This window comes from Oncorhynchus keta, chromosome 10, assembly GCF_023373465.1.
Source record: "Oncorhynchus keta strain PuntledgeMale-10-30-2019 chromosome 10, Oket_V2, whole genome shotgun sequence".
In the NCBI taxonomy this organism is placed as follows: domain Eukaryota; kingdom Metazoa; phylum Chordata; class Actinopteri; order Salmoniformes; family Salmonidae; genus Oncorhynchus; species Oncorhynchus keta.
Window position 1 is genome coordinate 50793025 of NC_068430.1, and position 23499 is coordinate 50816523.

Sequence of the window (23499 nt, forward strand, 5' to 3'; positions counted from 1 at the left end):
TATTATTTAAAATAATTGGTAAGAAGTTGGGTGATGAATAAAAACAGGTACGGAGAGATAGGACAACCTTGCATAATTCCTCTCTTTAACTCAAATCTAGGTGAGGTGCCATATTTCAATTTGATAGAGCTGTTACCATTTTTATAAAGTCTTAATAGCCTTACAGAAAAAGTCCCCAAAGCCAAGTCTCTCAAGGGAGTGGAAGAGGAACTGATGCTCTACTGTGTCAAATGCTTTATATCCTCGTTATTAGGACTGAGTAATCAAGTATGTCTAATACTAGTCTGATATTGTTAGAAATATGTCTGTTCCTCATAAAGCCAGACTGTGTTTCATCAATGATTACATCCAGGACATCTTTAATTATTTTTGCAAGTAGTAAAGGCTACTTACTATCTTATAGTCATTATTAAAAAGAGAAATTGGACGCCAGTTATCGATGAGCAGCACTTCTTTTTTAGGCTTAGGTATCAGTGTTATTAACACCTGACTCATTGTAGGAGGGAGAACATTGTTTTTAATACTCTCTAAAAAGACTTCAAATAGGAAGGGAGCTACTTGTTCAGAAAATAATTTGTAAAATTCTGATGTAATTCCATCAACACCTGGTGATTTATTGTTCTTTAGATGTTTGATAGAATCTATAATGGGTTCATCACACTGTTTAGATTCTATATCACTAATAGAGTGAACATTTTTCAGTGAGTCAAAAAAACATATCTGTGGATTCCTGACAATACGTAGAGCTATACAATTTTCTGTAAAGATTGCTACAGTATTTGGCGATTCATTTTTGGTCATCTGTAATAACACCATCAAGGTTTAACTTATGGATAGTGTTATTTGTTGAGTGAAGAAGAAATAGGTTGAATTCTGTTCTCCCTCCTCAATCAATTTTTTCCTAGATCTAATAAAGGCTCCTTCTGCTTTTAATATATATATTATCCAGTTTATTTTATAACACAATCAGTTCCATCTTCTCCTCCCCTGAGAGGCTGGCTGGGGATCTCTGAGAAAGGGAAGTTATCTTAATGAGCACCGTTTCCTCCTCAGCTCTTCTGGTCTTAGCAAGATTACTACCACATTTCCTAAGGTATTTAGACACCTCAAATTTAAAGAGTTTTCTTCACAAGTCCTTTCCCAAAAGTGTGAAAGCCAATCTTTAACCTCAAACTTAACTATATCATTATTTCATCACAAGCTATTTAGCTTCCAGTAGGATTTTTTATTTTATCTTTATTTAACTAGGCAAGTCAGTTAAGAACAAATTCTTATTTTCAATGACAGCCTAGGAACAGAGGGTTAACTACCTTGTTCAGGGATTCAGGGGTTAACTGCCTTGTCAGCTCAGGGATTCGATCTTGCAACCTTTTGGTTACTACTCCAACGCTCTAACCACTAGGCTACACTGCTGCCCGCATACTCTACCAAGGTTAGTATCAGTGGTAAATATTTTGATATCAATGTAAATGGCCCTATGGTCTGTGAGGGGAGGAGTACACATATTTGTAGTAACACACTCACTATCAATACATTTGGTTAAAAGCCAAAAGGAAGGAATGATTTTTAAATGGACCACTCTTGGACGGAAATTCATCACTCATTCATCCCGCAATGATTGTGTTTTCAGCTACAGGTAGGTTGTGGGTGCTTTATATGCACTACAGTCAATTATGAGTGCATATATACTCATATTAAAAATATAATTATTAATATATGCCTATTGTATGATAGCTAGCAAATTAATTAGTTATTACAAATTAATTATTAAACTTTGGAATAGATATTACTTTAGGAATGTGAAAAACAAGGGCCTTGGAACACAATGCATCCTACTTTCCATCACGCATCTGATATAACTGTACTGTATCTGTGAAATTGAATTTAGTAACTAACAGAGAACAGAGATTGCATAACCAATATCGTGAGAAGTGAGTCAGTCATTTGAACAGGAATCTGAATAGTTTATCAGTACATACTTTGCACAAGCACAACACCAGCAATCTGTTGGTGAGGAGTGAAACTGACAGACCTGGGATCACACGTTCAAGTCCTAGTTGGGCTCGCTACAATGGTGGAAAAAGTGGGATAGCGCTACCATGAGATGTGCCAGAGCATGAGGGACTTGCGGTGCAGAGGGAAGGAATGGGCTGGTGCACAGGAGGTAAGTCCTTACCAATTCTCTCATCAATGGACCTCTTCTTGTTGTAAAAGCGAAGGTGTTGGACTGACACAAGGTTGCGGGTTACGATCCAGGCAGGCTACCATCCGGATTCACGGAAGTCCTTACGTTTTTATTCTCAGAAAATGCTATTCATCCTTATTAGCAAGGTCAATTTCGTAAAAAAGTTTTTTTAATCTTATCTGAGAAATATTTCAAATAATGTATTTCCCATAAAATGTGTTGTTACAACATTGAGAATATATGCACAGTGTGAGGGTTATAAGGCTGAATTAGACTTTTTAAGATGAAGGGTAGTTGTATTATTTTTTTTCAACCTCTTATTGATATAACAGAGAAAGAGGGTGCTTATTCTGGGTTTTCACAGAAATGTTAGTAATATGTAGTAGTAGTACTTTCTAAAAGTATTCACACCCCTCATATTTTTCCAGCCTTAAACATTTATTAAATTGAGATTGTGTCACTAATCACACAAAATACCCCATAATGTCAGACGTTTTTTTTTTTTACAAATGAATTACAAATGAAAAGCTGAAATGTCATTAAGTATTCAACCTTTTTGTCAAGACAAACCTAAATAAGTTCAGGAGTAAAAGTTACATAACAAGTTGCATGGACTCACTCTGTGCACAATAATAGTGGCTAACATGATTTTTGAATGACTACACCCAATTCCTGTACCCCACACATATAATTATCTGTAAGGTCCCTCTGTCAAGCACTGATTCAACCACAAAGACCAGGGACGTTTTTTAATGCCTCAGAAATAAAGGCAGCTATCGGGACATAGAAAAGCATACTGAAGTTAGCAATTATGCTTTGGATGGTGTATCAACACAACCAGTCACTACAAAGATACAGGAATCCTTCCTAACTCAGCTGCTTTTCAAGCATGGTGTTGACTGCATCATGTTATGGGTATGCTTGTCTAGGGATACACATAAACCGAAGAGCTAAGCACAGGCAAATCCCTAGAGGAAAACCTGGTTCAGTCGGCTTTCCAACATAAATTGTAAGACAAATTCACCTTTCAACAGGCCAAATATACACTGGATTTGCTTACCAAGATGACATTGAATGTTCCTGAATGGCCTAGTTACAGTTTTGACTTAAATTGGCTTGAAAATCTATGGCAAAACTTGAATATTGCCATTTAGCAATGATCAAACAACCAACTTGACAGAGCTTGAAGAATTTAAAAAAGAATAATGTTCGAATATTGTACAATCCAGGTGTGCAAAGCTTTGAGACATACCCAGAAAGACTCACAGCTGTAATAGCTGCCAAAGGTGACAATTATTCAAACCCCTGAGTCAACACATATATAATCAAGATATACTAGCATTTATTTTTTATTAATTAAACAAATCATACATCGAGTTTGACATTACAGAGTATGTGTGTAGATCATTGACAAGAAATTACACTTTGTAACACAATGTTTTGAGAAAAGTCAAGGGATGTGAATACTTTCTGAATGCACAGTATGTTTTTGGTTGTGTTTAGGCCTTTACAAGTTTTAGATTGACAAATGACATTTGATAGCAGACTAGTTGAATAAAAGTTATTCAAATGCACTTCTGTTCTTTCATAAATCATGGTAGAGACATTGTTGAATTTGATAGAACAAAAATGATTCAGTTTACATAATTTGAAATGTAACAATAATTTTGGGTGCACTGCATGGACAGCACAAAATCCGACACACCTATCGCTTCTTCTTGCTCTCTTTCTTTAGTTTCTGGCGAATCTGAGGCGCAGGTCCTTTTGACTTCTTATTCTGGTCACCAGCCTTCATGTCACTTGGCTCAGTCTCCTCCTAAAGATTAAAACAGAATGTGAGTCCCAGTGACACTCGACACATATGGAACAGTAACAGTGGGTTGCTGAATAGTAATGGACAGTTTGCTTGCTCAAGCCAAGTTCAAAAGAAGACTACAATAGGACAGAAGGGAAAAGATACAAAGTATCAGGCTTATACGGATTTAACACATAATCCTATAAGTAAACCTATGGTAAATAATGACAATATTATTACAATATCATACCGCATTCTTTCAACTGCCAACAGGACTGTTTACCATACCTGTTCATGCCCCTTGGAGGTCGGTATTATGACAGCCAAGATGCAGATGAGTTGGAAAATAGCTCCCAGAAAGAGTCCATAGCGCAGGAGACTCTCAAGCAAAGTGGGTTCAGGTACCTCTGGGGGCGAAAGGTCCAGTTCCGCGGACATAGTAGCCTACTTTCAGGTCCCTGTGTGCAAGAACACGAAATGTATGTAAACAAAGATAAGTCTGCTATGCAATGCTCAACATATTTTTCATTGAAGGCCATATTGTAATACGCGCCTGCGTTGCTGTTTACAGAAACTACAATGTAACAGTGGCTGCAACAATGTTTCCACGCTTCTGAAATTGAATCTGTCGGCCTCGATACAATAACACCACTTTTCTGTTCGGCAAATCTAATCATAGGCTACAATTTCCAACAAAAGCTTACCAGGGCCCTACGTGAACTCGTCCTTCGTTCTTTTTATAGCTCCAAACACGATCCTACGTGTAAAATTGTGAGTTTAATGTAATTCGTATCAGCACAAAAAATATTTTACAGTAGTAAAATTTGCATCGGAAGTGAAGTCACTGTGATATCCGCTTATTTTCGTAGCTATGTGAATCTAGCCACAATAACGATTAGCCACAAAGTGGAATTTGAGGTTCGCCTTCAAAATAAAGGTACCCCATTGAAACTATAATGCAAACAGATACAACTAACGGAATAATCATACAGATCCTAATAAATGACTAATTCCGAATTATAATGGGAATAATGCCATATTTGGACCATTGTTTTACTTCAAATGTCATTACTCATATGTGACGCACCTCCTTCTACCAAACCATCTTGGTTCGTGCTATCCGGGATCTTTGGGATGGTCCTACCCCATTTAAGTTTTAATTTAAAATGGTTAAAGGAGTAATTCAATATTGTACAATTTGATGTTAGATGGTTCCCCACCCTAAAAGTAGTCTATGGGCCACGAGAAACTGCAATCCATGATTCAGTTCTCTTTAACAACCACTACAAACGTCAGCTAACTTTAGCCACCACAAGCTAACGTTCAATGGGAGTGATTGGGGCATGTGAGCAAAAAACTAAAACTAAAATCACCTTTAAATAACATGAAACCAAATATTGTGTTGATTTTAATTGATTTCAGGTGATTTGAGCATTTAAAAAAAAAACATACTCACATGCCCCCATCACTTCCATTAATTGTTAACTAGTGATGCCTAAAGTTAGTTTAAATTTGTAATGACTGTTTAAAACGATTAGCCACAATAGTGGAATTTGCGTTTCACCTTCAAAATAAAGGTACCCCGTTGAAAACTGAAACCTGGATTTAAAAAAATAATAATAATTTCACCTTTATTTAACCAGGTAGGCTAGTTGAGAACAAGTTCTCATTTGCAACTGCGACCTGGCCAAGATAAAGCATAGCAGTGTGAACAGACAACACAGAGTTACACATGGAGTAAACAATTAACAAGTCAATAACACAGTAGAAAAAAAAGAGAGTCTATATACATTGTGTGCAAAAGGCATGAGGAGGTAGGCGAATAATAAAAAATTTGCAGATTAACACTGGAGTGATAAATGATCAGATGGTTGTGTACAGGTAGAGATATTGGTGTGCAAAAGAGGAGAAAAGTAAATAAATAAAAACACTATGGGGATGAGGTAGGTAAAAATGGGTGGGCTATTTACCGATAGACTATGTACAGCTGCAGCGATCGGTTAGCTGCTCAGATAGCAGATGTTTGAAGTTGGCGAGGGAGATAAAAGTCTCCAACTTCAGCGATTTTTGCAATTTGTTCCAGTCACAGGCAGCAGAGAACTGGAATGAAAGACGGCCAAATGAGGTGTTGGCTTTAGGTTACATATTGGCCCATAGACCACTTTCAGGGTGAGGAACAATCTCACGTCAAGTTGTAAAATAGTGAACTACTCCTTTAAGGGTAGGGGTCCCAATGATTCTGGATAGCACTGACCGATTCTGTCTTGGGGGGTAGGGATGTCCCAAGGATTCCAGATAGCATGGGCCATATGTAGGATGTGCGACTCATATAAAAATATATATATATATCCCCGAGCATCCCATCATTCAAAAATGAAAATATATTTCTTAATTTATGATATCACTGCACTCTTGCATTACTTTCCATGAAATAGGCAGAATAACTAGCTAAACTGTTACAAACGTTGTGGCAGTGATTTAATAATTTGCAATTGTGAGAAGATACAAACAAAGCAAAATGGCTTCCTCCTGCAAAAATTATGTGCAAAGACGTCGGTCGCCACTGCTGGTGGAAGTGACTTGATCACTGTATTAGCGTTATGGCAGTAACATTAGCGCCCCGGCAGCAAAATTAAGACTTCCGGTTTTCCGATTTTGACTTCAAAATTAAAGTTTACAGTAAAATGCTATGTGAATGATACGAAATCAATACTTTTCCAGTTTTGCATCGTGCATAATCTTACAATTATGTTACAAAATTATAACTACATAGGGAAAAATCTAAACTAAAGAGAATTAGTACTTTATATCAAATAAAATTAGAAGGTGGAGCACATTGAGAATTGGTTAGATCTTAAGTAAATAAATGTAAAGAACATTAAATTCTACAGACACTGAGAAATGTTTGGAGCTTAAGTAAATACATGTCAACAACATAATATTCTACAGACCCTACTGAATTAGCACTAGAGTCTCTATATGGTGTTATTTATTTTGTGACTGTGGTCTAAATTCCCAGCAGCACTTTATTTTTTTCACCTTTATTTAACCAGGTTGGCTAGTTGAGAACAAGTTCTCATTTGCAACTGCGACCTGGCCAAGATAAAGCAAAGCAGTTCGACATATACAACAACACAGAGTTACACATGGAATAAAGAAACATACAATCAATAATACAGTAGAAAAATATATGTACAGCATGTGCAAATGAGGTAAGATGAGAGGTAAGGCAATAAGTAGGCCATGGTGGCGAAGTAATTACAATATAGCAATTAAACACTGAAATGGTAGAATGTGCAGAAGATGTATGTGCAAGTACAGATACTGGGGTGCAAAGGAGCAAGATAAATAAATAAATACAGTATGGGGATGAAGTAGATTGCATGGGCTAATTTACAGATGAGCTATGTACAGGTGCAGAGATCTGTGAGCTGCTCTGACAGCTGGTGCTTATAGCTAGTGAGGGAGAGAAGAGTCTCCAGCTTTAGTGATTTTTGCAGTTTCTTCCAGTCATTGGCAGCAGAGAACTGGAAGGAGAGGTGACCAAAGGAAGAATTGGCTTTGGGGGTGACCAGTGAGATATACCTGCTGGAGTGCGTGCTATGGGTGGGTGCTGCTATGGTGACCAGTGAGCTGAGATAAGGCAGGGCTTTACCTAGCAGAGACTTGTAGATTAACTGGAGCCAGTGAGTTTGACGACAAGTATGAAGCGAGGGCCACTTGCTACTCCACCCATTCCATTGGTCCCAATGAAATACACTGTAGGCCTATAAATGACATTGTCTTATTGAGAGTACTATTCTACGTGCATAAATTACATATTGGCTTAAAGAGAGAACTATTCTATGTGCCAATGTAAAAGTGGGGTTGGGAATACTCAGTAGGGTCTGTAGAATCTATATAGGGGATTATTTCATGAGGGACTGAAGCAATATTAACACATATGTGCTTAATATTAGGAACGTTTATAAATAAATATAGTAGGCCTAGCCTATAGAAAACTGATGGGATCCTCCTCTTTTTAATAGAGGCCATCAAAACTTTGTTCTCTCACACAATTGCAAAGCCTATAGAAATGTAGCACAACACCAGCTCATAGGCTCTCATTAAGTATTTGATTAGATTTGCATTGATGTCAGAGTGATTAGAGGGACAATAGAATGCGGAGTACCTGGCAGGAAGTGTGGTAGGCTAGTAATGACCATCAGCAGCCTAATAACCATGACAAAATTTACTGCTGTCATGACTCGTGACCGCTGGTGTGGCGATAATAGCCCTAATAATAAATAAATACAGGTACATGTTTTACTGTTACGAGGGGGACTTTTTATTTATTTTTTAGAACATTTCTGAAATTCTGTGATCCGGAAGTACTTTTTTAGTGTTGCTAACAAGTTGCTGGTATCAGCTGCTTAGCTTATACTGTAGCTAGCTTACTAGCTCTATCTTTACTGACATAAAAAGCTTCCTGCTCAGCCTGTTTCAATTACCCTGAAGTTGAAAACATGCAGCCCCAAAATGGTGAAGATGCAAAGATGGTGGCCCCCATGTACTTACCACAAACACATTATTTGCTTATTTTGCCGTATTGTAGAGTGCTCTCTGTTACTTATAGGCACATTGAACCACATTGCGCACCATACTTTAAATGGTGTGGATAGTGCTCAAATGAAGACGTTATATTTGAATTCCTCCATCTATATGCACCTTCGCCATTAAGAGGGAATGTTCACTGTTATCAGAAATCACTCCATAGATCAGTGAACTGAGTTAGTCAGATTTGATTAAATACAACAGAACTGATGAACTGGAATGACATTCACTCTCATGAGATGGGTTGCCAAAATAATTAACTTAAAGCTAAATCCCCAATAAGCCACGAATATGACTGCATTGAGGCATATTTTACTGTGCTTCTATGGCTATATACAGCATTCCAGTCTATTTTATTTGTTCATTTAGCAAACAAGACAGCTAATCCAGTGCCTTTATCACAGTCAAAACACCTAGATTTTTAGCTTTAAAAAATGCTACATTTTGTCTGAGCCTCATAGCAAAATGTGTAGAATAGCATGAGATGAGCAATAAAACTGCACATTTTCTCTTTGCCCCATAGCAAAATGTGTATAATTGCAGGAAGTTAGCTACTTTCCCAAAAACAAAAAAACATTATTATTATTATATTTTCTGGGGGGGGGCAACCCAAATACCTGCAGGCCCACCCACCTATGAATTTCCGGGGAATTTGCAATTGCAATTGAAAAACGCTCTTGCCAAGTTTGAATGCGACAACAGTTAAAAAGGTAAGTTGGGTTGATGTTTGGCTCTGAATATGTATCGAAATAATTTATCTAATAATATACAATACTAATGAATAACGAACACAATTATGGTATTTTGTGAATAGCTTCCATAACGTTAGCTGTCGCGTTAGTTAGCTATAGTTCAGAATAATTAACGTAAATAGCTAACGTTATGTCCAAACTAGGCAGAACTAGGTTTGTATGATTTCCTCAACTATATTCTGTCCCATATATTGTATATCTTTTCCATAAAGCCAACATGGCTTTACACTCATTAACATACGTTTCCAATCTAAAGCATTTCTCACATTTGTGAGAATGAACGTTAGCTTCGTTGCTTCGTTGACGTTAGCTAGCTAACCAACAAAACAGCCAACATACTAACGACGGTGACCTGTCCAATCGAGATGTTACAATGAACTGAATCGGTGAATGGAGGGTTTCGCCTTTATATAGCATGTAATACTATTAGGAACTCACAAGGGGGCATAACATTACATGTACAATACATGGGATTCAAATGCATAATGATATTAATACAGTGACTAGACTACCTATTTTGTGTAAATGCATGCCCTTCAGAATCCAAACACAGTATTACCACGCAGCAAAATGTTGCGTATAATCTTTCAAGTCAACCTGATAAAATATTGAACAATTTGTGTACAAAGATAGCTTGAAATTTGATATTAGGCCTGTATGGCATTACTGTATTGGCTAGCGCTTTCTCCAATATGTTTGTCTATTTTGCATTCAATTGTATGTCGATGCCCTTTATCTTTCACTATTAAATAAAATAACAAATTAAATGTTTGTAAGACTTTTTTTTCACATTTTCTCTTCCTTTTAAATTCTTATAGGACAGAACATGGACACAATGCAATTGGGATCAAGAAGAAGGACAGCTGCATTTGAAGTGTACATTTAACCTACACAGCAGGCAATACAAACTGAAATCTATTAACATACAAATGTGTGCAAATGATCTTCTCAGAAATTAATCAAGGCCATGGAATGGACATAGACGAAAAGACCATTCAAGGACTCCGCAAGGCTAGTCGGCAAGATTATAGCAGAGGTAGAGAGGCGAGGCAGGGGTGAGGACATCATCCAGCTATTTCGGCAATCCCTGAAAGACAATACAGAAGAGACACACATGGGTATTTGCTCTTTTTCCTTCCCTTCCTCTAATGTAGCCAATACATAGTACATCAAAAATGTATTTTGTAATAAAATTAGCAATTGTAGTAAGATCATTGCTTTACTTTACTAGGACTCAAGACCACAGCAGCGATCCTGCTCTTGCCCTACCTCTTCAATGAGGACCCGAGTGGACTTTATGTCCATGACAAGGTATGCCTATGCACAAATAATCTGTTTTTTCATAAACATAAGTGTGCATGCTTATATAAAACTACAGCTGAACATTTATGTTATTTGTTAATTGTATGTGTATTAATCTTCTCTTACTTTTGTTAACACAGATTTCATCGCTCCCCACTCCTTTACTGCACATTGGCGGAGATCCATTTCACCATGAGAGTGAAATCACGCTGGCCTTTTATGGGAAGAACATCCTCACCCTAGAGGACGTCCCCATGGGACTCTGGGCTCTGCTAGGGCTGTATTTTTTTATTTTCAGTTACATTACCCCCCAAAAATTAAGAAAAAGACTTATGTTCTTAAGTTAGTTTTACTGGGGCCGGTCATTGTCACACCCTGACCATAGAGAGCCCTTGGTTCACTATGGTGTTGAGGTCAGAGCGTGACGAGGGGTGTTCTAGTTTTCATATTTCTATGTTGGTGTGCTTGGTATGGTTCCCAATTAGAGGCAGCTGGTAATCGTTGCTTCTAATTGGGGATCATATTTAGGTAGCCTTTTTCCCCATCTGTGTTTTGTGGGATATTGTTTGTGTGTGTGCTAGTTTACACCACCTATGTTACGTTTCGTTATGTCTTAATTTGTTTTGTTCCAAGTTTCACAAAATAAAATATGTGGAACTCAGAGCACGCTGCGCCTTAGTCCGTCTCTCCTCACGTTCATGACAGTCATAAAGATGGAAAACTTCCTAATTTAACTAAGTTGTTGTTGGGCACGAGTACTGCAGGCAATGTGTTGATCAAATCAAATGATGTAATATGTGCTGAATACAACAGGTACCTTACAGTGAAATGCTTACTTTACAAGCCCTTAACTAACAATGCAGTTTTAAGAAAAATAAGTGTTAAAGTATTTACTCAAACTGAAGTAAAAAATGGAAAAATAACAAAATAAAGGAGCAGCAATAAAATAACAGTAGCATGGCTATATACAAGGGGTACCGGCACAATGTGAGGGGGCACATGTTGGTCGAGGTAATTGAGGTAATATGTACATGTAGGTAGAGGTAAAGTGATGATGTTGGAGGCGGCTTATGGTAGAGAAGTTAACATTACATTCTCTGGCAACAGCTCTGGTGGACATTCCTGCAGTCAACATGCCAATTGCACGCTCCCTCAACTAGAGACATTTGTGGCATTGTGTTGTGTGACAAAACTACACATTTTAGAATGGGCTTTTATTTCCCCCAGTGTAATGATCATGTCATTTAATCAGCTTCTTGATATGCCACACCTGTCAGGTAGAAATATTATTTTGGTAAAGGAATGTAAACAGGGATGTAAACATTTGCACACAACATTTGAGAGAAATAAGCTTTTTGTACATATGGAACATTTCTGGGAGCTTTTATTTCAGCTCATGAAACATGGGACCAACATGTCGCGTTTATATATTTTTTCACTATACATAAGATTAAATGGAAGCTTTTCTCCTGGATCATTTTGTAAATAGGGTAGAATGCACAGAGGTTTGTGTTTTCTGACACCTACATTATAAGCTTACCAAGGGCATTGTGTCCTTGTTAATGAACCACATTCTGTAGCAAACTCACTCAATGTATTATGACATTATCCGCACCGCTTCACAGAATTTTGTTTTTTTCTTGGTTTCTTTGAAATACCGTCCATGTTTCATCTACTGGTATGTTTCATACCATGTTTCATCTACTGTCATTGAGCAAGGCACTTAACCCAAATTGCTCCTGTAAGTCACTCTGGATAAGAGTGTCTGCTAAATGACTAAAATGTAAACATTTGTCAAGTATATGGGTTGATGTGTATTTAAAACAGGCTGAATCAATTTTACCATAATATATGGCCTTGCCTCTTTTTCTTTATGCTAAATACTGTATGCCAATTTTGTCCAGATCACATGCTCGACTTCATTTTATTTACCTTTGAAAAGCAATGAACCATAAATGAACACACAAGGTAACAGGCATCAGGATTCATCAACACAACACACATATAACACTCAAATTACTAGATGTAATGGAGTGTATAGCCATGATGGAAGCTTGCTGAATCATCATTATCTGAATGCCAAAGCACATTTTGCGATTAGGGGGATCTAATTGTACCCATTATGACATGATCAATAGTGTGTACTCTCACTGACCTTTCCAGGCTTAGTGTTGGTTCAAACACAGAGAACTCAATATCAATTGGCTTGGTTGGTGACTATGTAAAGCTTTGACCCACATACTGTCGCTGGATAAGCATGGGAATGGGAGAATTCACTAAAAAGAGTTACTCTCAATCTCAAGTCAATCCCTATACCCTTTCACCCTACCTTCTAGGTACAGTGGGATCCAAAATGAGTAGATCCCTTGATGAAGAAGAGCAAAAAAAACTATACAATAAATACATACTGAGCTATATTTTATGCTCCACATTTTAATTTGATAATTTTATACTGTCTCAATTGCTCAGAAAGAGCAAGGTGTCAACATTATTGGACCCCCTGTTTTTAATACTCCAGCGCAGACATAGGATGTCAAGAATCTGGGAAGGTTATGTATGGAGGAATGAGCTGAGTTCCCTCTCAATGTGTCCTCCACACTCATAAAAAAATGTTTTAAAGGCTGTGTCGTTATCCTCAAATGGGAAGAGTGCTGGAGTATTGAAAACAAAGAATCCAATCATTTTGACTTACCTTTTTGAGAATACTTGATAAACAAAATCTATTTCTCTGAGCAATCACATTAGCATAATATATAGAGTATATAGAGTACCAGTCAAATGTTGACACACCTACTCATTCAAGAGTTTATTTATTTTTACTATTGTCTGCATTGTAGAATAATAGTGAAGACATCAAAACTATGAAATAACATATGGAGTCATGTAATAACCATGTAATAACCATATTTGAGATTCTTCAAAGTATGTCAGGTGATTGTGGTGGCCAGGTCATCTGATGCAGCATTCCATCACTCTCCTTCTTGGTCAAATAGTCCTTACACAGCCTGGAGGTATGTTTTGGCTCATTGTCCTGTTGAAAAACAATTGACAGTCCCACGAAGCGCAAACCAGATGGGATGGCGTATCGCTGCAGAATCCTGTGGTAGCCATGCTGGTTAAGTGTACCTTGAATTCTAAATAAATCACTGACAGTGTCACCAGCAAAGCACCCCAACACCTCCTCCTCCATGCTTCATGTGGGAACCGCACATGCGGAAGACAGCGGTTGGAACAAAAATCTCTAATTTGGACTCGTCAGACCAAAGGACAGATTTCCACTGGTCTGATGTCCATTGCTCATGTTTCTTGGCCTAAGCAAGTATTTTCTTCTTCTTGGTGTCCTTTAGTAGTCGTTCCTTTGCAACATTTCGACCATGAAGGCCTGATTCACACAGTCTCCTCTGAACAGTTGATGTTGTAATGTGTCTTGAACTCTGTAGCATTTATTTGCACTGCAATTTCTGAGGCTGGTATCTCGAATGAGCTTATCCTCTGCAGCATAGGTAACTCTGGGTCTTCCATTCCTGTGGCGGTCCACATGAGAGCCAGTTTCATCATAGCGCTTGATGTTTTTTGTGACTGCACTTGAACAAACTTTCAAAGTTCTTCAACTTTTCCGGATTGACTGACCTTCACGTCTTAAAGTAACAATGAACTGTCGTTTCTCAGCTTTTTTGAGCTGTTCTTGCCATTATATGGACTTGGTCTTTTACCAAATAGGGCAATCTTCTGTATACCAACCCTACCTTGCCTGGTTGAGAGAATGCCAAGAGTGTGCAAAGCTGTTATCAAGGCAAAGTGTGGCGACTTTGAAGAATCTCAAATATATATAGATGTTTAAAACTTTTTTTGGTTACTACATGATTCTATATGTGTTATTTCATAGTTTTGACTTCACTATTATTATTATTATAGAAAATAGTAAACATAAAGAAAAGCCCTTGAATGAGTAGGTCTGTCCAAACTTTTGACTGGTACTGTATACAGTTGAATCGGAAGATTACATACAGTTTAGCCAAATACATTTAAACTCAGTTTTTCACAATTCCTGACATTTAATCCCAGTAAAAATGCCCCGTATTAGGTCAGTTAGGATCACCACTTTATTTTAAGAATGTGAAATGTCAGAATAATAGTTAGATAGAATGATTTATTTCAGCTTTTATTTCTTTCATCACATTCCCAGTGGGTCAGAAGTTTACATACACTCAATTAGTATTTGGTAGCATTGCCTTTAAATTGTTTAACTTGAGACAAACGTTGCGGGTAGCCTTCTACAAGCTTCCCACAATAAGTTGGGTGAATTTAGGCCCATTCCTCCTGACCGAGCTGGTGTAACTGAGGCAGGTTTTTTAGGCATCCTTGCTCGCACAGGCTATTTCAGTTCTGCCCACAACTTTTCTGTAGGATTGAGATCAGGGCTTTGTGATGGCCACTCCAATACCTTGACTTTGTTGTCCTTAAGCCATTTTGCCACAACTTTGGAAGTATGTTTGGGGTCATTGTCCATTTGGAAGACCCATTTGCGAGATGTCGCTTCAATATATCCATGTGATTTTCCTACCTCATGATGCCATCTATTTTGTGAAGTGCACCAGTCCCTCCTGCAGCAAAGCACCCCACAACATGATGCTGCCACCCCCGTGCTTCACGGTTGGGACGGTATTCTTCGGCTTGCAAGCCTTCCCCTTTTTCTTCCAAACATAATAGTCATTATGTCCAAACAGTTCTATTTTTGTTTCAACAGACCAGAGGACATTTCTCTAAAAAGTAAGATCTTTGTCCCCGTGTGCAGTTGCAAACCTTAGTCTGTCTTTTTTTATGGCGGTTTTGGAGCAGTGGCTTCTTCCTTGCTGAGCGGCCTTTCAGGTTATGTCAATATAGGACTTGTTTTACAGTGGATATAGATAGTTTTGTACATGTTTCCTCCAGCATCTTCACAGGGTCCTTTGCTGTTGTTCTGTGATTGATTTTCACTTTTCGCACCAAAGTACGTTAATCTCTAGGAGACAGAACATGTCTCCTTCCTGAGTTATATGATGTCTGTGTGGTCTCATGGTGTTTATACTTGCATACTATTGTTCGTACAGATGAACGTGGTACCTTCAGGTGTTTGGAAATTGCTCCCAAGGATGAACCAGACTTGGAGGTCTACAATTTTGGCTGATTAATTTAGATTTTCTCATGATGTCAAGCAAAGAGGCACTGAGTTTGAAGGTAGGCCTTGAAATACATCCACAGGTACACCTCCAATTGACTCAAATTATGTCAATAAGCCTATCAGAAGCTTCTAAAGGCATGCCACCAAGGCACAGTCAACTTAGTGTATGTAAACTTCTGACCCACTTGAATTGTGATCCAGTGAATTATAAGTGAAATAACCTGCCTGTAAACAATTGTTGGAAAAATGACTTGTGTCATGAACAAAGTAGATGTCCTAACCGACTTGCCAAAACTATAGTTTTTGTGGAGTGGTTGAAAAACAAGTTTTAATGACTCCAACATAAGTGTATGTAAACTTCCGACTTGAACTGCATATATATATTTTTACCATACAATATAGCTCAGTATTTGTGTTATTTTATACAAGATTTTTTGCTATTCTTTTATCAAGGGATCCAATAATTTTGGACTCCACTATACTTGTTGATCTGATAGGTTAAGTGTATGCAACACTGTGGCAACGCCATCTTGCCCTCTGATACAAAGTGGAATTGTCACCATATTGCGTATTCCTATTCTATCTTGTAAGATCTCAAAAAGTGGATCTAGTGTTGGGGCTAGGGGTTGATTTAGGATTCAGAGATAAGAGACCAACTCATACGGAGTGTCAGAGTAGAAGTCCATATCACTCCTCTGTCTGGCCCAAAGTCAAGGGGCCAGCAGCTTATTCTGGCAGGCTACTGCTGACAGACATTCACGTAATGAATACATGCATACATCCACACATACATATATACATATACATATACATATACATTATTTACATGTGCTCTATATTTCCTGTTTATCATCTGTATCTCCTTTGAACAAGCTTAGGGACAATAATAAATGTATTTCCTCTCTCAAACACATGAGAGTTTCTTTAAAGATGTTGCTGGGTACTGTATAACATTTTTGAGCATCTAAATTTCCAGCATCCCCACCAAAATAACAATAACCATTTAACCATAGTCATTCTCACCAATTCAAAACAACAAGTGAGAGGAGCATAGGGTTAGGGTTGGGCGGTATACAGGCTTTCATAGCTTCATACCGTTTCCACCACACCGGAGTATACGGTATTACCGAATGTGCACACAAGGGGCACTATTTCAAAACCATTTCGGCAACAGGGATCTTGATCCAGGAGGGGATTGAATGTCTCTGCTGTAACCAAGACGTTTGATCTTGACCACTTAGCTAGCAAGTTAGCAAACCAAATGCATAGCTGGAGCCCTGAGCTGGATATAAATTATTTCACACATCTTAGATTTCTATAGTTATAAGCAGTGGCACGCACCCCTGCCCTCAACAAATTAATTTGTATTTATTTTATTTTAAATTAAACTCTATTGAAAATCATACTGTCTGAATCATACCGTTTCAAAATACCCCAGTATACAGTATAAACGGTATATCGCTCAAGACTAAATGGGGTACAGTACATTTCTGCAGTATCCACTTTGTTTTTCACTCACCATCATCCAGATAGACTTGATCACCTTCTCCAGGACTGGCCCACTCTGGATCCCCGTTATTGGACCCCTCTGGGCCAGGGTAGGGCTATTTCGTGGTGGTAGTCGTGGAGACGTGCCCAAGACCGGCACCACCATCTGCATAAAGTTCTGGTACTGGCCTTCTGATGAACAGGCCTCTGGTGAGGCATCAACCTTCCATGATGAAGGTGCAGCCCGGTACCCATCACCCACCATGGTGACATGCTGGTGTTGGGCCAATGGGACCGCAATGTTGACAACTCGCTGATTGGTGGCAGAGTGAGAGTGGTTGAAAGGCTGGGAGACTAGGGTAGAGTAGTGCTGGCTACCGATATAGGACATCTGAGATGGGGAGCCATAGTGGATCATCACCGGGTGGTGGTGGTTCATATCTTGATACAGAACAGGGTTACTGCCCAGACTTCTGATTTTACTGGGGTAATAGACAGATGGGTCTTGTTGTTGATAGGCTGAAAATCTGATAATGGAGTCGTGGTGGCTCGCCTGCTGGCAGGCTGCTAAGGCTGTCAAGCCAGCCTCGTGGCTATTAGTGGTAAGGTGGCTACTGGGGGTGTTGTGGTAGGACTTGGGTGAAACTCCTAGGACCTTGGACACAGTACAACCCAGCTGGCCAAACTGGAAGTCATCTATGGGTTCCGTTTTAATGGCGGGAGCTGAAAAGAACAGTAAATCGGAATTAGACTTTGGATGATCTGAGTTTTAAATGACAGTTGGCGCTAAAAACAAGTTCACATAAATTACAAAATTATATATTGTCGACAGAAAGCCCTCTAGCCTTTTAGGTTTAGGTTGCCTATGGGCACGTGCCTTGCCTTGACATGGGCTAATTGATTGACTGACATAACGAGATGAAAACTGCTGATGCACAACCACATTTCTAAATTGCACGTTGTGTATTGTACTATGCTGTCTCTCAACAGTAAGTTCAGACCCTGACTGACTTCCTACACACAGCACGATGCTTACTCTGTGTTTAGGCAGAGGCGCCACCGATTGCCAATATGTAATTTTGTAATTTGGGGGAACTATCCCTTTAAATAGTAAGCAATGGGATAGTGATAAAGTTACTGAAATTTAAGGTGTGGCCGTATCCAGTTCTAATAACGTAAAAAAATATATAAGGCGTATTGATGGACTCACCTGTTAAAGGAGTGTAGGTGAAGTGCTGCGCCTGACTGCGTTTCCTCCTCCCGTTGATCACATAGAAGATCACATAGAAGTTAACTTTAGCCGCGTGATAAATGGTGTGATCTCGATATGGAGGGATCTCGACAAACAGCACGCTCTTGATATAATATGGTACAGTAGAACATCAGACATTTGTCATAGAGTATCACTGGGCGACAGTGTGAACTGTGGATATACCATGTCGCGTGAGGCTGTGTGAGATGCACTACAATATCAAAAGTATGTGGTATTCGAAAATCATGGGTATTAATATGGAGTTGGTTCCCCCCCTTTGCTGCTATGAAAGCCTCCACTCTTCTGGGAAGGTTTTCTAATAGATGTTTGAACATTGCTGCGGGGACTTGCTTCCAGTCCTGGCTCGCAGTCGGTGTTCCAATTCATCCCAAAGGTGTTTGATGGGGTTGAGGCCCATGGTTCTATGCAGGCCAGTCAAGATCTTCCACACCGATCTCGACGAACAATTTCTGTATAAACCCCGCTTTGCGCACAGGGGCATTTGTCATGCTGAAACAGGAAAGGGCCTTCCCCAAACTGTTGCCACAAAGTTAGAAGCACAGAATTGTCTAGAATGTCATTGTATGCTGTAGCGTTAAGCTTACTCTTCATCCGCCAAACCTAGATTCTCCAGATGGTGAAGCGTGAATCATCATTCCAGAGAACGTGTTTCCACTGCTTGAACGTGTTTCCACTGAACGTGTTTCCAGGGTCCAATGGCTTAGGCTTGTGTGCGGCTGCTCGGCCATGGAAACCCATTTCATGAAGCTCCTGACGACCTGTTCTTGTGCTGTTCTTGTGCTGACGTTGCTTCAGCACTCGGTGGTCCCGTTCTGTGAGCTTGTGTGGCCTACCACTTCGCGGCTGAACCGTTGTTGCTCCTACACAACAGCACTTACAGTTGACCAGGGCAACTCTAGCAGCACAGAAATTTGACAAATGTACTTGTTGGAGAGGTGGCAACCTATGACGGTGCCATGTTGAAAGTCACTGAGCTTTTCAGCAAGGCCATTCTACTGCCAATGTTTGTCTATGTAGATTGCATGGCTGTGTGCTCGATTTTATACACCTGTCAGCAATGGGTGTGGCTGAAATAGCCAAATGTACTAATTTGAAGGGGTGTCCACATACTTTTGTATATATGTAGAAGAAGAGGAGTTAGGTAGTACTTTATAAAGCCAGTAGTAGTTTAATGTCACTGTTCATAAATGTGTTAGGACAGTAACTCACTGATTGGCTTTTGTCTCGGTCTACTGATGCTTCCACGTCCCAAATCTGCAGCCCATCTGAAAGAAACACAAATCAATGCAGTGTTCCATTAGCATAAATGGAATAAATTGAATTAAATAATAGGAGTGGAGAAGAGATTGATATGAACAAACTCTAAAAATTAGCAGGGAGGGATGTGAAGGCAGCTAGAGTAGTAAAACTGGAGTAACATTCTTGTATTTATTTAATAAATATTATCTTAAACAGGAGCTAACTAGTGTATTTATAATCAAATGGAACTTTTTGGATCCGACCAAAACACAAATGGCACAAACAAAGTAATGTGGTGGTAGCAACAAACTTAGCAATTACATGTTTCATACTCAGGATGTTAAGAAAGCCTTTGTAAATCTATCAAGGTTGTGAGGTTTTATGAAAACCCCCTATCCACCCCCAGTTTCTTCTCAGTAACTGGCACGTAGGCAGTATCAGTAAAGATTCTCTGTCATCTCTGCTCTAGTATATTCCCATATCAAAACTTTTACCTACTGCTCACAGCCCACGTTTTGAGTAAAGTGAGACAAAAAAAAACTTTGCTTGAAGATGATATCTGTGGTTTGTCTAACCACATCCTCTCGCACTAAACCACATGGTAAACAAGAGAGCAGTTTACAAACTAATAATGGTACTTATATTCTGCACCCACACCTTGTTACGTGACACTACAGAGGCATCATAATCCTGTAGTGACAATACAATGATGGAAAAGAATCATTGCAATATGTAGGCCCTATGTGGCTCAGTTAGTAAGAGCATAGAGCTGGCCATGCTAAGATCATGGCTTCAATCCCTACAGGGATCACATACATACACTGTACTGTAAGGTGGCTTTTGAAAAAATGGTCTCCTAAATGGCATATGATTGAATATTACAGAACATTTTGATCTAGTCATTATTTTCATTTCTGCTGTTATTTGAGCATGTGCAGTGCATCCCTATTTTGTGACTGTTTGAACTTGGGAGTAGTGCGTCACTGTAAACCTGTTATCTAGAGCAAATGTTCTGGGAATTGACTTCTCAATAGGACAACTATTACACAATAGTTATCAACTACTGCTGTACAAAGTCAGTGGCCTTGTGGTTTGAGAGTCAGAGATCAGAAGGTTGGGATTTGATTCCTGGCAGAGTCATACTAAAGATGCCATTACTAGAAACAATGACTTGCTTTTGCTTGCTCTTTGCTCTTTGGAGTCTAGACCAGGTTCATGTAAAGCCCAACTGCTGATGTAAAAAGGGCTTTGTATATTTGATTGATTGATTGGAAATTCCTCACCAGGTGTATTCTTCGTGAACACCACCTTGGAATAAGAGGTGAAGTTCTGTCCAGTCAGTATCATCTGCTGTCCCCCTAGAACCGAGCAGCGATCTACGTCCTGACTCTCTACAGTGGGAAGCTGGTGGGCCAACCTCTGGGCTGTGGAACCACAGTAGAATATCATTAGGAGAACATTAGAAGAACCATAGGAGTACATTATTTCCAATCCGGGGGTGACATTTTGCACAAGCAAATCGCTGTGAGCAAAATAACTAATATTTCAAAAAGACAGGAAGACATAGACAGGAAGGCAGTTTACTAAATTCCGGTCATATAATCCTTATATTACATTACATTACTGAAGAAAAGGTTTGGATTAAATTGCTCTGCAGTTTATTATTATTATTATTATTATTTGCAGTAGTTATAAATCAGGTTGCTGGAACAAAAGTTAACTTACAACACTCAATGGGAAGGGAGGCCCCTTGAAGAGAGACATACTGTCCTCCTGGATGGGGAATATGGACCCGGAATACCAGACGGACACAGGTATTCTTCCGTCCGATGTCTGTCTCTCCTGTCCTCAGCTCAATGTCAGCGTTTCTCAGCTTTAGGATCTCAGCACAGTCAATTCTTTACATGGGAAGTGAACATTTATTTGATTAATTATTTTATAACCTAGCTCTGAAAACATCTGTGTGTGTACTGCACAGGTCTCTAATGTGGCAGCTCTCCTTACACTGCTCTCACGTTGTTCTTGGGTTCCAGAGGGATCTCCAGGATGTTGGTGCTATTGACCATTATCTCGTTGCTAGGGGTGGTGACGGTTTTCCCCATGATGCGGTGCACATGGTAGAAGGCATGGGGCTTGAGGAGCCTTTTGTCAGCTGTTCCGATGAACACCAGCAGACCCAGTGGAGCTTTGCCTCTGTACCCATGAAGCTGTCAACAATAAACAAACAGTTTAACCATTAATACTGGAATCTGCCACGTCCGTTTGGGATTGGTTCGACAGAGGGCATAGCGGGATATCTTAAAAGTTTCCTTACTCTAACCCGGAAGCTTATAAGAAATCCCGCTATGCCCTCCGACGAACCATCAAACAGGCAAAGTGTCAATACAGGACTAAGATCGAATCATACTACAGCGGCTCTGACACTTGTTGGATGTGGCAGGGCTTGCAAACTATTACAGACTATAAAGGGAAGCACAGGCGAGAGCTGCACAGTGACACGAGCCTTCCAGACGAGCTAAATTACTTTTATGCTCGCTTCGAGGCAAGTAATACTGAAACATGCATGAGAGCGCCAGCTGTAAGGGACAACTGTGTGATCACACTCCCCGCAGCTGATGTGATTAAGACCTTTAAACAGGTCAACATTCACAAGGCTGCAGGGCCAGATGGATTACCAGGACTTGTACTCCAAGCATGCGCTGACCAACTGGCAAGTGTCTTCATTGATATTTTCAGCCTTTCCCTTTGAGTCTGTAATACCAACATATTTCAAGCAGACCACCATAGTCCCTGTGCCCAAGAACACTAAGGTAACCTGCCTAATTAAATACAGACCAGTAGCACTCATGTCTATATCCATGAAGTGCTTTGAAAGGCTGGTCATGGCTCACATCAACACCATTATCCCAGAAACTGTAGGCCCACACTCAATTCACATACCGACCAAACAGATCCACAGATGATGGAATCTCTATTGCACTCCACACTGCTCTTTCCCACCTGGACAAAAGGAACACCTACTGTATGTGAGAATGCTATTCATTGACTACAGCTCAGTGTTCAACACCATAGTTCCCTCAAAGCTCATCACTAAGCTAAGGATCCTGGGACTAAACACCTCCCTCTGCAACTGGACCATGGACTTCCTGATGAGCCACCCCCAGGTGGTAAGGGTAGGTAACAACACATCTGCCATGCTGATCCTTAACCCGGGGGCCCCTCAGGGGTGCGTGCTCAGTCCCCTCCTGTACGCCCTGTTCACTCATGACTGCACGGCTAGGCACGACTCCAACACCATCATTAAGTTTGCCGATTACACAACAGTGGTAGGCCTGATCACCAACAATGATGAGACAGCCTATAGGGAAGAGGTCAAATACCTGGCAGTCTAGCGCCAGGACAACAACCTCTCCCTCAATGTGATCAAGAATAAGGAGATGAATGTGGACTACAAGCATAGGAGCACCGAGCACGCCCCCATTCACATCGACGGGGCTGTAGTGGAGCAGTTGAGAGCTTCAAGTTCCTTGATGTCCACATCACCAACAAACTAACATGGTCCAAGCACACCAAGACAGTAGTGAAGAGGGCATGAAAGGATTTGGCATGGGTCCTCAGATCCTCAAAAGGCTCCACAGCTGCACCATCAAGAGCATCCTGACTGGTTGCATCACTGCCTGGTATAGCAACTGCTCAGCCTTCGACCACAAG

At 39.7% G+C, this 23499-nt stretch overlaps 2 protein-coding genes and 1 long non-coding RNA gene across 4 annotated transcripts; 1 reads left to right on the forward strand and 2 right to left on the reverse strand.

The window, feature by feature from the left end:
- Positions 1-3510: 3510 nt before the first annotated feature.
- manbal (mannosidase beta like) lies at positions 3511-4850 on the reverse strand. 2 transcript variants are annotated; one of them, XM_035778529.2, is made up of 3 exons: positions 4685-4850; positions 4269-4438; positions 3511-4001 (listed from the first exon to the last, which is right to left on the reverse strand). In XM_035778529.2, the coding sequence occupies exons 2-3, from the start codon at positions 4416-4418 to the stop codon at positions 3891-3893; spliced, it is 261 nt and encodes an 86-aa protein (XP_035634422.1). In that variant the 5' UTR covers positions 4419-4438; positions 4685-4850; the 3' UTR covers positions 3511-3890. The 2 variants fall into 2 exon arrangements, with proteins under 2 accessions (XP_035634422.1, XP_035634423.1); XM_035778530.2 differs by lacking the exon at positions 4685-4850 and adding an exon at positions 4534-4674.
- Positions 4851-9084: 4234 nt separating this feature from the next.
- Positions 9085-11290, forward strand: LOC118388928 (uncharacterized). The gene is made up of 4 exons (XR_004826640.2): positions 9085-9283; positions 10144-10443; positions 10557-10636; positions 10768-11290. It is a non-coding gene; the product is annotated as an uncharacterized LOC118388928 (long non-coding RNA).
- LOC118389365 (nuclear factor of activated T-cells, cytoplasmic 2-like) lies at positions 10265-23027 on the reverse strand. Its single transcript, XM_052527248.1, has 6 exons — positions 21793-23027; positions 21514-21686; positions 21072-21212; positions 18487-19814; positions 17308-17999; positions 10265-10412 (listed from the first exon to the last, which is right to left on the reverse strand). The coding sequence occupies exons 1-4, from the start codon at positions 21888-21890 to the stop codon at positions 19699-19701; spliced, it is 528 nt and encodes a 175-aa protein (XP_052383208.1). The 5' UTR covers positions 21891-23027; the 3' UTR covers positions 10265-10412; positions 17308-17999; positions 18487-19698.
- Positions 23028-23499: the final 472 nt, after the last annotated feature.

Coding starts and splice junctions, on each gene's coding strand:
- LOC118389365 (XM_052527248.1), bottom strand. CDS start 21,890: ATGGGGAAAACCGTCACCACCCCTAGCAACGAGATAATGGTCAATAGC. Junction 21,687..21,792: donor AAGAACAACGTGAGAGCAGT/GTAAGGAGAGCT, acceptor TCCCATGTAAAG/AATTGACTGTGCTGAGATCC. Junction 19,815..21,071: donor GTTCACGAAGAATACACCTG/GTGAGGAATTTC, acceptor TGTTTCTTTCAG/ATGGGCTGCAGATTTGGGAC.
- manbal (XM_035778529.2), bottom strand. CDS start 4,418: ATGTCCGCGGAACTGGACCTTTCGCCCCCAGAGGTACCTGAACCCACT. Junction 4,002..4,268: donor CCTCCAAGGGGCATGAACAG/GTATGGTAAACA, acceptor TTTAATCTTTAG/GAGGAGACTGAGCCAAGTGA.